At 44.2% G+C, this 15,593-nt stretch overlaps 1 protein-coding gene across 1 annotated transcript in view; it reads right to left on the bottom strand.

Moving 5' to 3' along the window:
* Positions 1-4,031: 4,031 nt before the first annotated feature.
* Positions 4,032-15,593, bottom strand: part of LOC147665934 (eukaryotic translation initiation factor 4 gamma 1-like) — a 152,832-nt gene continuing 141,270 nt past the window's right edge. The window contains exons 15-16 of the mRNA XM_086949400.1: positions 8,425-8,565; positions 4,032-7,309 (exon numbers count right to left, since the gene is read on the bottom strand). Of these exons, the coding sequence (XP_086805526.1) occupies positions 7,128-7,309; positions 8,425-8,565 (323 nt within the window). The 3' untranslated portion in view covers positions 4,032-7,127. The remainder of the gene's footprint in view (positions 7,310-8,424; positions 8,566-15,593) is intronic.

Below are 15,593 nucleotides of genomic sequence, written 5' to 3'. Positions count from 1 at the left end.
GAATATGCAAGATGCCATCATTCCTATGAGCTGCATGAACACTCGAGCTGGGAGAGAGTGTTGCGGTTTGAATTTTGTTAGGAGAGTTTGTACACTTGTTATCCTGGCTGGAGAGGGATAGGCTAGTGCTAATTCGGTGTTTATTGTAGCACCGAGATATTGTTGAACATGGGAAGGTTGCAGATGTGACTTGGTGCAATTTACTGTGAATCCCAAGTCGTGGAGTATTTGAATTGTGGCGTGAGTGTGTTGTACACACTGGCTGTATGAGCTGGCCTTTATGAGCCAGTCGTCTGGATATGGGAAGACGTGAATATGCTGTCTTCTTAAGTGTGCTGCTACTACCGCTAGGCATTGGTAAACACCCTTGTTGCTGTTGTGACTCCGAATGGGAGTACTTTGAATTGGTAGTGCTGACAGTCTAGTACAAATCTGAGATATTGTCTGTGCGATGTGTGGATAGGAATATGGAAGTAAGCGTCCTTGAGATCTATAGTGGCAAGGAAGTTGTTTTGTGAAAGTAGTGGAAGGACCTGCTGGAGTGTGACCATATGAAAGTCGTCTGATTGTATGTGCAGGTTTAGGGTCTGAGTTCTAGAATAGGCATCAGAGATACGTCCTTCTTTGGAATTAAAAAATACAGGGAGTATACTCCTTTGTTTTGCTGATGCAGTGGAACTATTTCTATTGCATTTTTCTGCAGGAGGGATATAACCTCTTGTCTGAGCAGTATCAAATGTTCTTGTGACAGTGGATGTTGTTTGGGTGGTATGTTTGGGGGGGGGGGGGTAGATGTTAGTTTGAGACAGTAACCTGACTGAATTATTTGAAGCACCCACCTGTCTGATGTGATGTTTTCCCAGGCTGGCATGTATTGTTGTAGCCTTCCCCCGACAGGAGTGGAATGCGGCGGGGGGAGGGAAGTCATTGGGCAGGGGTGGAGGCAGAGTGGGAGCTGTTGTTTTTACCTCTGCCCTTATTGTTGTTACCTCTGTAACCGCCTCTTTGGTAGCCCCTACTATAGGTGGATTGTGTGGGGGCTTTGTAAGAAGTAGAGGGTGTGTCTGAAGAGTATTCCCTGGTGGCGCCCCTGTAAGATGAGCAGCGAAATGTGTGTCTGGGAGCCTGCGACTGCAAGGCTCCCATAGATTTGGCTGTATCGGTATACTTTTTCATCTTTTCCAGGGATACGTCCACATTAGGTCCGAATAAGTGTCGCTCATCAAAGGGCTGGTTAAGTATGGCACTTTGGACTTCAGGTGTGAACCCTGAAATGCGTAGCCATGCGTGTCTACGCAACAGAACACTGGTATTAATTGCTCTGGAGGCAGTGTCTGCTGCATCTAGTGCACAACGAATAGAGGTGTTTGTGATATTTTTACCCTCTTGTATAAGCTCATTTGCCCTGTTTTTATACTTATCGGGGAGGTGCTGCATTAATGATTCTAATTCATCATAAATTGCCCTGTCGTATCTTGCCAATAATGCCTGTGTATTGGCAATACGCCACATGTTTGCTGCCTGAGACGCAGTTCTTTTACCGGATGCGTCAAGGAGCTTAGACTCTTTATCTGGTGGAGGAGCTTCACCTGATGTTTGTGAATTAGTTCTTTTGCGTGCATTAGACACCACAAGAGAGTTTAATGGTGCTGGGCCTTTAATATATGCTGGATCTAAAGGGGCAGCTATATATTTTCTCTCTATTCGTGGGTTGATGACACGAGTACTAAATGGGTCTTTAAAGACTTCTGGAGCATGCTTAATAACTTCCTTAAGCATGGGTAAAATTGATGCGGACCTTTGTGGGTTGTCAAAGATATCCATTAGGAAGTCTTCTTCTACAGGGTCAGTATGTAGGTCAGCCCCATGGTATTATGCAGCCCTGTGTACTAGTTGATTAAATCCCATAGTGTCTTCTGGTGGGTAAGGCCTAGTGGGATATATGTGTCTTCTTGAGGGACGTTATGGACATCTGGAGTGTTATAATCATTCCAAGGGTCAGGTGAGCCCAGAGGAATTGATTGAGGTGGGGGCTCACTATCTGCACCACCCCCTGTGTCATCAGAGCTATCATCCCTGTTGTCATCATCTGCTATGGGAATAGGTATAGGGGGGTGCTGTGGTAGGGGAGGATGATTCAGAAAAGGGGGTGGTGATGAACAGAGTGTCTGAATTAAGCAGACCACTCTTACCCAGTCCAAAGATCAGGGCTTGATCCATCACCGTTTTTTAGCTCACTGCACCATCCCAGCTCAGAACTTGGCTATATGCAAATTAGTCTGACCCTGGCCCAGTGCATCATGGGAACAGGGTAGACCAAACTACCAAGCCAATTCTTATACTGTTTTCTGATGGTGCAATGAGCTAGGGACTCACATCTGAGTATACCCTTCCACGCTTATGGTGGACAAAAATGATTCAGAAAAGGGGGTGGTGATGAACAGAGTGTCTGAATTAAGCAGACCACTCTTACCCAGTCAAAAGATCAGTAAGGGAGGAGGCGGTGATGGTATATGTGGAGGAGGAGAGAGAGAGGAGGAGGAGAAGGAATCCTTAGAGGAGAGGTAGCAATGTCCTTCTTCTTTGGATGAGGAGCAGGTGTAGGTGTGTCCAGTGGTCGTTTTTTTTAACTAAGAGTTAGTCGACCAGTGTTTGGACCCTTTCGATGCCGTCGTGGAGGCAGACGATGGTATCTTTTTCGGTGCCGGTAGATGTGCGCCGGCACCGTGGGTAGGCTGACTCTGGCCCGAGTCGCCTGAAGGCTTAGTGGGCTTCTTAGCCGAGCACGAAGGCAAGGCATTGGAAGCAGTGTCTTGGTGTGCACCCGAACCCAAAGGCGAGGGAGTGACCAAATCTTTTTTTGAATGTGTCGAGGAAGGGTCGGGGGTCGACGTTCTTACTTACGACACTTTGTGCTGGAGTGATGTCCTCGACTTCGGAATCTTCGGCCTCAGAGTTGCTGTCAACGCCATGCTGTTGTTCTGGGATGTCGACGCCCCTCTTGGAAGATGTCGTCTGGAATTGGAGCTGATGAGGGAGCCATTGTTCTCCTAGCTCTTCGGTCCCGGATCGTCTTCTTGGAGCAGAAAGAGGCAAAAGCGGAACAGTCTTTGGCCTCGTGCTCCTGTGAGAGGCAAAGGTTACACACCTCATGTAGGTCTGTGTGAGGAAACTTCGACCTACATAGAGGAAATTTTTTAAATGGCGTCCTTTCCATGAGCTGGAAGTTGAGGTCTAGGTAGGCTTGAAGGCCTTCGTTGACGACCGGAATCAAAGACTACGGAGTTGAAGAGTAGCGTCGGCTGGAAACGCGTTCGAAACAATACAGTCGAAGCTGACGAGCATTGCGCGCCGAAGGAAATCGGTTCCAACACGGAGCGCTGGAAACACATCCGAGCCCAGTGGCGGAAAAAAACAATCTGGGGATGGAGCCGATGCCCATGCGCAGTATGATCCAAAGGAGGAGTCACCTATCCTGTGACTTCCAAAGACTTTCTAGAACAAAAACAAACTGCAAACATCCAGGCCCAACACTAGGTGGGCATCTATGCACAGTGTGTAATCTGCAGCTCATATGCCTCGAACATGTTATTACTGGACTCAACCAAATCTTATGGAGACTTTTTTATACTGACATTCATAACAAATTTACAGTAAGTTGTGCGTACTCAAAGCCCTTGTTTGCTTCAAACTGTAGTGGGGTCTCAACCTTGGTTGAACCCATACCTTACACTTTAAGTACCAGGGTGTTTAGGATTAGTTTGAGTACCACTATTTCATTTAAAATGATATCCGCTTTGACTAAATGCAATGTTGTATGTTACTTGCCACACGTTTTAAGGATGTGCAATGATATGAACTCCCAGTTAGCATTCTGTAATGTAGTCTTCCTACTTTCCCCATTCATTCAACGACTGAATGTAGTTTATTTTCTACATAATCACCCACCACCCACTTTAACTAATATGAGAGAAAGTCCAATTCCCATTAGTCATCCTGCCAACATCTGGATCCTGCACAGCAGAGTCACATTATATTGCAATGTTCTTTTATTTCCAGTTTAGGTGAAAAGATGCTTTTAGTTTTGAATCGTCAATTAAATACCTAATAAAGAAAGCAAAAAAGTATTTACAGATTTCACTAGAACAGCAGTAGATCCTTGGTTCTTTGGATTTAATAATTATAAGCATCTCCATAAACGTGTTGGGAGCAAAGAAACCACTTTGGCGCTCCCTTGCAGAAGACATGTAGAGGCAGCTAAATGATTGGTTCTCTTAATGCAAATTGCAGTAAAACATGGAGCATAATATTAGCAAAATCTGGAGAAGAAAAAATATATACCCCCCGCCCTTTCATTTATTTACAGAACTGTTCAAAGAAATCCCACCAACATAGCAGGAACTTTGTACGGCCGCTGAAAGTTCTGCTCCAATTCAACATTTTATTAAGTTTTGATTTAAAAAAAGTTTTTGAATAATCCATAACAAGGTTTGAACCTCATCTTTAGCTATACAAACCCCTTCAGGAAAAGAATAATTAATGAGGTCCAAACCCCAAACCAAACAAAATGTTGTCATCATATCTATATATATATAATAATAGTCAGTCATTTTATCTTTTTTTCGATTCAAAGAATCATAAAAGAACACACCATTAAAAATAAATCCTGTACAATTAATAAATGATAAAATTCTTAAAAACAGAATTCATTTGCCGATAATACACAAAATAAAGATTGCTGTTTTATCTAAGAAATTTTCCACTTATGTAATCACATTGAGTACATTTGGATACACACTGCACCTTTTCTTAAAACATCCTTGAGTAATCCAGCCAAAGTGGTTAATTAGTTTTTCACAATTGAGGTCATAATTAGAGTAGTATATTCGTTAGGCACTAAAATATTACCATCCTGCTACAACAAGATGGATTTAGTTATAATAAAAAGACTTTACAGAATGTATTCGTTTTGGAAATATAGTCTAAAATCAGATACAGTACACAGATGTAGATTGCATTTGTAATTCAAAGATTTTTAAAACGTTAGCCCTCTCTTCTTCCTTGAATAACTTGCAACAAGTACCTTGAGCTATCGGTTTTTAAAATTCTTAGAGCCTAGATATGCTTCCATTTCATTCTCAGTTTTAAATAAACAAGGCAAAAAACTAAAATATGTGCAATATCCTCACTTGCGTCCAACAAACACAAGGTACATTTGGATTCCTTTCCCACAACTTGTGAGTTAGACCATTTAGCTGTGAAAGAGTTGATATGGAGTGTCTCCTATCGAAATCTCAGATAGAGAGATTTAGCTAACTGTGGTTCAATTTCATCCAGAAATGGTTCGAAACTCTGGGACAATTTGTGAGACAGAAATTGCATAGTGAGTCTCCCTGAGGTACAATCTAAAGTGCCCTTGTGCATAACAGAATCCCAGTAGCTATGCTTTAACTCAGTCTTTAAATCTTGCGCCAGTAAGTGGGGATATGCCCAAAACCTGGACAGGCCCAACTTTAAAAAACAGTTTTGCACATGGGTAAACCAAGGGAACGTTAGATTAGTATCAAGTCGCGATAATTCTCTTAATGCTTGCATATATGGTTTTAATTCTTTAGTAGTCCATATTCTAACCCAATAAAACAAAGATATTAATGTGGCCAGATGCTCCCATCTTTTCATGCCAATATCATAAAATAAGGGAATCAGTGGGGTATTTTGGGGAAGTGATGTGAGCATCCTCATGATTTTGTATAACCCTGTTGTTAAAGAATTAAAATCTCCTCCACCCCATAATTGATCTGTAAAGTGCTGTAGATTGGGCCCTGTACTTATAAACCTCAAAAGCTGGAGTAATGGCCTTTGACTCTGTAGAGGACTGTTTCCTGACAATAGGGATAGAATTTTGTAATAAAATTGCCTTGGCTTTATTTATGTGAGGTTTCCAAGACACTTTTGAATCAAGTGTCACACCGAGATAGGTAAAATTGGCAACACCTTCTAATGATACCCTATCCAATGCTATCGTGTTTTTTTTAATTTTTGTGTGCTCTGATGGCCATCGATTTGGTCTTAGAAGGATTTATTTCGAAGTCCTTAGTTTGCCTTGACGCCCACGGGGCTAAGTGTGCGCGTTACAAGAAACCCCTCATTCATTCATTCATTCATTGCAATAATTGCTGAAACTATCAAGGAGGTTTTGTAGTCCCCCAAGGTGTCTGAGAAACATTAGGGCGCAAAGGTGGTTCCTCCAAACTTTGGGGAATCATGTGGCCATTTTTGCAAATGATGGACCAAGTCGTTCACATACAATAAAAACAGGGTTGGGGCCAAGACAAATCCCTGTCTAACTCCCCTTTTAATAGGGATGTCCTCTGTACGTTCCTCCCCGAACCCTATCGTACCTTAGTGAAATTATTGTCTTGAAGCCTTGAGATTTGCAATAAAATCTCTGCAGGTACACCCTGCTTGCTCAGAGTTTCTCATCGGAGATTTCTTGGATTTTAATCAAACGCTGCTTTCAAATCAATGAAAGCAACATATATGTGCCCAAGTTTCAGATTCACGTATTTCCAGGTTAAACATGAGAGTCTAAAGACATGGCCAATTGTGCTGGCCTTTAGTCTTAAACCCGCCTGGCAGGACGAGAGTATATCATTCTCTAGTATTCAGTCATTTAATTTGCGCAAGATTTGCTTTGTGTACATTTTTTGGAGACAGTCTATCAGGCTTATGGGCTTGTCCTTGGCCGGTTTTTATAGCATTTCTGTGGTGTGCAGAGCGCTTCAGAAATTAATCCGAGTTGCCATAGGTGAGTGGGCCTGAATTGAGTCTTTACATTCCCGCACTCCTCAAGTACTCAGGCTTTCAAAACAGAACACAAAAAAGAAAAAAGAGAACAAAAACAAAATGAAGTGTTGAAAATAGAGGGGGGCGTTGACAATCCAACACCATTCTAATGTGGTCAAGTCTACTCCACACCTCCATAAACGCAGGATTGTGTATTTTCTCTCTCATGAATTTCCAGTGGGGGTTGGAGAAAGTTTTATTTCATTCTTCGTAATGCAAATCAGTCAAGTGAAAAAAATGTCAAAGTGCGGTGACTCCGCCCCAATGACCGAGCGCCAGTTTCAGTTATTGTCCGACTCGTCTTCTGCTTCTCGCAACCACATGAAAAAAACAGTGACGGACTTGAGTGCTACGCCTTTGCCCTGTTGCTCAGCTGGGTCCATGCTAGACTCCCATTTGAAGAAGGCTTCCTCCTTAATGATGTCCTCATCATACAAAGCATCAAAGAACATTCGTAGAAGATCTACAGAAAGACAAGCATGGTGTTACTGAGTGCAAGGACTGGAGAGGCAGGTGATACAGTGCCTACTTTTATCTGTGATACAAAACACTCATTGTTATGAGAACCTATGAATGGGTAAATTTCTGAATGAGCATATTAAAAATATCTTAACCCCTTGCGCGCTCGTGACGGAACCATTCCGTCACGAGCCACGGTGGGGCTGTGCTGGTGACGGAATGGTTCCATCACGGCCCGGCCGCGGTGGCACTGACTTCGCCCCTGCGCGGCGTGTTCTATTGAGCGGGCGGGGCCATGACGGAACCATTCCGTCACAAGCACAGCGCCACCGCGGCTCGTGACGGAGTGGTTCTGTCACGAGCATGGCGGCGCCGCGCGGCCCCCCTGCCCCCTAGCGGCGCGGCAGAATTATCGCCACGGCCAGGGAGTTAATTCACCCAAGAAAGAATTTAACACCCAATTGTTCAATGCCTCCTGCAAGGCCAATGTAATAAACTGGTACAAAATGGTCATTTATTGGCCTCTCATGCAGGAATGTAAAGCTGGTATTGAGATAGTCTTGTGGATCAGTCCAAACTGAAATCACCAAGACACCATGAAAAAAGAAGGCATTAAAGGGATAGCTTCTAGAGCTAACGCCACAATACACAACATTTTTGATCTTATTTTGTAAAAGTTACAATGCTAGACAACAAATGGAAATATACCTGCGCCAAACGTAAACTGAAGACAATGGTGAAACACCATGGAAAAGGAATTCTTAAAGTAATTGAAGAACAACCTTCAGGCTCTTTTAGATTTGAGAACTTTAAACCACAAATTTAAAAGGCAAAGAACTAAAGGAGCCGGGGACTAGAAAACACTCCGATCATATGCATTAAAAATACAAATTAACGGGAATCTTCTCATAGGTCTATCAAAAAATCTTATATATATTCTCCCATTACCCACCCCCAGGAAACAGGTGAAGGAAAAAATGTGAAGAGGTCCACGAAAGAAGCATAGCAACTGTAAGCAAGGACATCTGGTTGTATAGTCCTATAGAAGACAATCATTTGACGGAAGGGACAAGACTAAATGCAATTTAATCACACTGGTCAATAGCTGAACGTCCTTACTTGGGGGCTGACCAAGTTTGCAGACTAGGGCTTGTAAGGCGTACAGGGCTTGTAAATCTTTCTGTTCGTCGCTGAAGTACTTCTGAAGAAGCTTGGCTCGGCTCCTAATCACAGTAATGTCCACCCGGTACGGATTCTCAACTGAAAGAAGGAAGTTTGTTTATTCACCACGCATGTGTGAAGCACCAAAGTCAGCTTGATTTGTACCATACAGAATTAGGTAACTAGGTCTAAACAATCAACAAGAAATATAAACATTATCTTAAAATGTCTGAACAGTGGTCAATTAATCTTGCAACCTCAAAGAACTCTTTTTAATGGACTAAGGGCTAGATGTAGGTAATTGTAAATTACCGATTCGAAACTACCGAATTTTACTGATTCGGTATTTTCGAATCGGTAATTGCTATGTAGATAAAAAATCGGTAAAAATTACCAAATCGTTAAGATTCGGTAATTACCGAATTGGTATTTACCGATAGTTGGTGGTAAATAACGAATCCTTAAAGCACATGAGCACTGTTTAAAGTGCTTCCTACATGTCATTTACCGATGCGGTAAATACCGAATTGGTAAATACCGATTCGGTATTTACCGAATCTGTAAATTGGCCCCTTACATAACAAAAGCCTATTACCGGTCGGTAACGGACGAAATTCGTTAATTTCGGCCGTTACCGACCAGTAATAGCCGTCCTACATCTGGCCCCCAGTTCTGTAAAATAATAGCTACATGCCAGGATACATTTTAAAAACCCCAGATGTTTTGTACATGAAACTTAGTTTTCCTAATTCAATTTCTGATTTTGTTTATGCTGAGATCATTTACATAACACAGTCACACCATATATGGTTCCAAAGAGATCTCTGAATCTGGGTGCCGTTCATGATTTGGGGATTCTTGTGTAGAGCAGCATTCACCAATTGGGTGGATACCTAGCTGTATTTAGTACAGCTGCCAGCAGGTGCTGGATTTTACCATTAGAGCAGACCCTCCCACAAGACACCGCATTTCTAACTTTTGTCTGGATAGTTTTCATGTTGTGTAGTCCCAATGGAAGGTGGTGAGGCTGTAGCTGAGCCTACAAGTCTAGCAAAGTCTTTTTGAGTAGAAGACTTAGGAGAAGGGTGTAGGAAGCTGGCTCTGTATATACTATACCAAAGTGGCGTATAGTGTGGACAGAGAACAGTGGAACCCCAAAGGCAGGCAGAGGTATAAGTAGATAGCACCTTACTCTCTATTTGTGGTAGTGTGGTCGAGCAGTAAGTCTGTATCAGAGGGTAGTGTTAAGCATTTGTTGTACACAATCCGCAAATGATATCACACACTCAAAGACTGACCTTCAGACCAATTGGTTTTGTATGAAAATATTTAGTTATTTTATTTTCAAGAACCAAGCAAGCCTGGCACAGGTACGCAATAAATACTTTACAGCAGTAATGCAGTTTGTAAACAGTTTAAATTGCAATTGTATATGCCCTTTGATTTTATTACAGTAGAGCTACTAGTAATGTAATGCTTTTGATATACTGTACATATACTTTGTATTGGCTTTTCAGTAGAATGTCAAGTAGATTACTTTACAGATTACTTTTCTTACACAGTGCAGTATACCTGGACACTGCACTTGGATATTTCCTATAAACAGGTAAGTAATAGCGTTTTTGTTATTTAGTTACAGCTTTAAAGGGTTTCTTAGATTTTCCAACTCCACACTTAGAAACTTTTCACAAAAAAACAGTCAATGTTATCCTATGGAGAGTAGGAAAATGCTACTTACCCAGTATGCATCTGTTCTTGGCACGTAGACCTGTAGAGTCATATGCTGTGCATAGCCTGTGATCTAGTGTTGGGTCCGGCTGTTTGCACTTTGTTTTTGTTCGAAGAAGTCTTTTCCAGTCACGAGGTAGGTGACTCCTCCTTTCGGTGATAGTGCGCATGGGCATCGACTCCATTGTTAGATTGTTTGCCGCAGAGGGTGATAATGGAGTTAGTAAGAGATATCCATATATCTATGTATCCAAGTAAAATGTAACTGCAACAGGGACAGGTACCCATGGAGGCGGGTGGGCACATGTGACTGCAGCTCTACATGCCAAGAACAGATGCATACAGGGTAAGTAGCATTCGAGGCATGTGACCTGTAGATCACATGCTGTGCATAGACTATAAAGCAGTTATGTCCCGAAGCGGTGGCTAACCTGTAGCTGTTGCAGTAGTCTGAAATAGAGTACGTAACACTGCTTGGCCCACACTAGCTTGTTGTCTTGCTAACACATCTACACAATAGTGTTTTGTGAATGTGTGAGGTGTAGACCATGTTGCAGCTTTGCAGATATCATCTATGTGTATATTTACTAAGAATGCAATAGAAGCCCCTAGCTTGCGTATTGAGTGTGCTCTAGGGGGGAATTGTTGGTGTTCTTTTTGCATAGCATATTTGAATGCACTTGGACTATCCATCTTGCAATGCCTGATTTTGATATAGGATTGCCTTTATGTGGTGGAGCAAAAGCGATAAATAGTTGTTTATCATCCATAGTGCATTGCCCTTGGACAATGGGTGTGGATGCCTGGATGCAAAACTTGGACATTTTGCGTTTAGGTTTGTGCTGATCAGATTTATGTCCAAGAAACCCCACATTTGGAAGAATGAGAGGAGAACTTGAGGTTGGAGTTCCCATTTGTGGATCTGTTGTCTTGGATGACTGAGCAGATCTGCAATCAGATGGTTTACTCCTGGAAGGTGTTCAGCAAGGAGAAACATTTTGTGACGTATGGCCCATCTCCAGATGGTCTGTACTAGTTGTGACAGCTGGAGAGAGTGTGTTCCCTTCTGTTTTTGAATGTAGTACATTGCCGTCATGTTGTCTGTACGGATCAGGACAGCTTTGCCTACTAGATGAACTTGAAACGCTTTGAGAGCTAGAAAAATCGCTAGCAGCTCTTGATGATTTACGTGAAGCTGCTTTTCCTGCAGGCTCCATATGCCTTAAATTGTATGCGTGTGGAGATGAGCTCCCCAACCAGTGAGTGATGTGTCTGCTGTTAGCACTATCTGTGAAACTGGGTCGATGAGGGGCCACCCTTTTGAAACATTTTGTGTATTGCAGAGAGCGATGGGTGTGGCCGTCCAACACTAGATCTGATAACAGATCCTGACCCTGGTTCCACGGACGTGCTAAGCACTCTTGAAGGGGACGCATATGAAGTCTTGCATAAGGAACAATTGGTATGTAAGACGCCATCATCCCTAGTAACTGCATGAACACTCGAGCTGGCAATGATTGTTGAGGCTGAAACTGGCAGGGTAGAGTCAGCATATTGCAATTCTGACCGGATTGGGGTAGGGCAAAGCTTTTTGTGCATCTATTGTGGCTCCTAAATACGCCTGTGTGTTGGATGGCTTTAGATGGGACTTGGACAGGTTCACTGTGAATGGTGGAGCAACTGCAATGTTTTGTGAGTGTGACAGAGACAGCTTTCTTGTGAGCTGGTTTTTATGAGCCAGTCATCCAGATACGGGAAGACATGAATGTGTTGTCTTCGAAGATGAGCTGAGACTACTGCCAAGCACTTGGTGAAATCTCTGGGTGCGGTAGTTATTCTGAATAGGAGCACCTTGACCGGATAGTGCTGTCCTGCTACTACTACCTGAGGTATTTGCACTGAACAGGATGTATTGGTATATGGAAATAGGCGTCCTTTAATTCCAGAGAGGATAGAAAGTCACCTTGTTGAAGGAGTGGGAGCACTTGCTGGAAAGTGACCATGTGACAGTGGTCTGACTGAATGTATGGATTTATTTCTCTGACGTCTAGTATAGGCCGGAGAGCCGTCCTTTTGGGGAATTAAGAAGTACAGGGAGTATACCCGGTCCCTTGATGTTTTAATGGGACTGGTTCTATCACTCCTTTCTCCAACAGAGAGAGAACTTCTTTTTTTTAGAAGGGTATGATGTTCCTGTGTGAGCTTGGAAGAATGTTTGGGGGAGTGTCTGTAAGTTCCAGGCTAGCGAAAGGAAGTCACTGTTTGTTATTTGAAGGGAAGTGGGGGTGGAGTTGCCTCTGCTTCTTCCCTTACCATTCTTTCCTCTAAAACTTTTCTGTGTTAATATTTTTGGAGCCGACCCTGTTAAAAGGAGCGCCAAAAGGAACCCCTAATCTCAGGTAACTGTAAAGACCCCATGGACTTTGAGACCTCAGTGTCCTTCATTTTTTCCAGTGAGGTGTCAACTGCTGGACCAAAGAGGTGTTCCTTATCAAAAGGCTGATTGAGAATTGATGCCTGTACCTCAGGTTTGAAACCTGAAATTCTCAACCATGCGTGTCTATGTAGCAGTACGCTGGTATTTACTGTGTGCGCTGCAGTGTCTGCTGCTTCTAATGTGCACTTGTTGGCGGTATTGGTGACAAGTTTGCTCTCCTGGATAAGATCATTTGCCTTATATTTATGCTCCTCAGGCAGAAATTGCATAGGTTTTTCTAGCTCATCGTAATGAGCCCTATCATATCTGGCTAGCAAAGCCTGAGCATTAGCAATGCACCAGTGATTAGCTGCTTGTGAAGCTACCCTTTTGCCAGATGCATCAATTAACTTGTACTCCTTATCAGGAGGAGGGGCCTCACCTGAGGTCTGTGAGTTAGCTCTCTTGCGTGCATTAGAAGCCACAAGAGAGTTTAAGGGCAACTGACTCTTGATGTAGGCAGGATCCGTAGGTGCTGGCTTATATTTCTTCTCAACCCTGGGCGTGATGATTCTTGCCCTTACAGGATCTTTATAAACCTCATCTGCATGCTTTAGCATCCCTTTAAGCATTGGTAGTGTATGTGCAGTTTTCTGAGTGGAGCTTAAGGTCTCAAACAAGAAGTCCTCCTCTAAAGTTTCCTTATGTAGTTCCACCCCATGGTAATGAGCAGCTCTATTAAGAAGCTCAATGTAGCCTATATTGTCGTCAGGTGGTGATGGCCTGGACGGGTATAAGTCAGGGGCAGTGTGTGGATCTGTATCATAATCCTCCCATGGGTCAACATCTTGTGGCCTATCCTCATCTCCATCCCCTTCATCCTGTGGGTCAGGTGATAGTGGTGGTGGCGAATGAGTGGGTGTGATGAGTAATTGAGGATTAGTAGGGGAAGGAGGTGACACATTGGTGGTGAAGGGTTTGTGCCCATATTCCTTTTCTGCAGGGACATGTGATGGTCATCCTGTTGGCCAATTCCATTTTTTCAGGCAATTTGGCATGAATATGTACAGTATCTTGGTTAATAACTAGTTCTTTTTGTTTCGGATCCGAAGGTGGAACATCGGACCGAGGTTCTTTTGTTGGAGTCATTTTATCTTTACTTGCAGTTTTCAGCGTCGAAAGTTTCGGCTCCGAATTCTTCAGTACCGAAGATTTAGGCTTCGACAAAGATGGAACATGGACCAAGACGTGCTTAGATTTCGGCGCAGAGGATTTTGGCTCGGCATGGGGCCGACCCGAGCCGGAAAGCTTTTATTTGTGTTTCAACACCGGGCCCGCGGGAGTGGGTGCTGAAAACATTTATCTTCGTGCAGACCTTGGCCGCACGCAGAGGAAGGACCGGAGCCTTTTTTGTCTTTGGTTGTTGGGGCATAGAGGGTTTCTGTACTCACGGTACGCTGACCCGGAGTAACTTGCTCCTCTTCTTCCATGTTGGAATCAGCCACGGACACAGAGATATGTTCCTCTTCCTCGGCTCCTTGAGGGTGTGTTTCTTCTCGGTCGGAATATTCGCCGAAGATGTAAGGTATGGAGCAGCTTGGTGTTGCATCTCGCGACATCGAGCAAGACAGTCGCGAAGCGTCTTCTTTGATCGAAATGACTGGCACGCATCGCAGTCTTTCTCGTTGTGTTCCAGGGACAGACTGCACACTTCATGCAGGTCGGTGCGTGGAAACTTGGCACGACACCCGGGACAGAGCTTGAATGGAGTCCGTTCCATCGACTGCTAGCGAGCCTGGCGCGGGTAGGTCCAACGGCTCTCCATGAGTTTTCTTATCGAAGATGTTTGATTGTAAATGATACACAGAGAATGGGAAACGCGACCGAGAAACAATACAGTTGAGGGTAGGGGATTGCGCGCGAAAGGGAACCTGAGAAACGGTGCCGAACCGGAGCGCAGAAACTTACGTCTGAACCCGATGGCGGAAAAAAACAACCTAACAATGGAGTAGATGCCAATGCGCTCTATCACCGAAAGGAGGAGTCACCTACCTTGTGACTAGAAAAGACTTCTTCGAACAAAAACAAAGAGCAAACATCTGGACCCAATACTAGATGGCCGGCTTTGCTCAGCATGTGATCTACAGCTCACATGCCTCGAACATAGGGTTATCGGTTCAAAGGTAAGTATTCCGTTGTGGGAGTTGGGTTTCTGGGGTTAGGCTCAGGGGTCCCCCAGGGTCAAGGATGCACTACTGTTACACCCTCGGCTGCACTAGGGGGCCAAGCGCAGAGTGCTGAGGCCAAATTTTAGCCAATGGGGGATAGGGGGACTCTGGTTGGTGGTTGCTTACGAGCAGGCCACTGGGTTGTGGGAGCAAAGCTCCTGGACTTCAGCTCAGGGCAAATGGTGCACCCTCTGCAGCACTGAGGCAGCCTGGTGCAGAGTGCTGTTTTGGCATCGGGCACCCTTTAGCTTTCAATGGGGAGTCTCGGGTTTACAAACACACTGCCAGCTCAGGGATGAAGGTCTTCTGGGTGCAACCACCACTTGGAGAGGTTGGGTGCAGGGGTGCCTTTTAGGGTCGGATCTTCTTACCAGCTCCTGGTCATGGTTGGGGGGAACCTTCTGTTTTCAGGCTGCAAGCGTCGGCTGGAAGCAGGTCAGGGGTCACCGGATCTCGGGTCAGGATCGCCAGGGAGAACTCTTGGTGTTGGGCCACTCAAACTCGGGCTGTGGGCGTCGGGTGCAGACTCAGGGACTTTGCCAGATGACTGATCTAGGCCAGGGCAGTGGGTTGTAGGCATGGCGCACACAGATGTGTGCTATGTCGACTATTCACTTTGTTCTGCACCAAAACACGCAGCTTGCAAAGGCTGTGTGAGTGTGTCAAGGTACAGGACCTCTAAGGGTGGCACAATAAGTGTTGCAGCCCTTAGAGGCCTTCTCTTGTCACAGTGCCTTGGGTACCTGTGGTGCCAT

This window comes from Lissotriton vulgaris, unplaced genomic scaffold (genome assembly GCF_964263255.1).
Source record: "Lissotriton vulgaris unplaced genomic scaffold, aLisVul1.2 SCAFFOLD_3690, whole genome shotgun sequence".
Classification (NCBI taxonomy): Eukaryota; Metazoa; Chordata; class Amphibia; order Caudata; family Salamandridae; genus Lissotriton; species Lissotriton vulgaris.
Note: the sequence above shows the minus strand (reverse complement) of the source record. Positions and strands in the feature narration are given on the sequence as shown.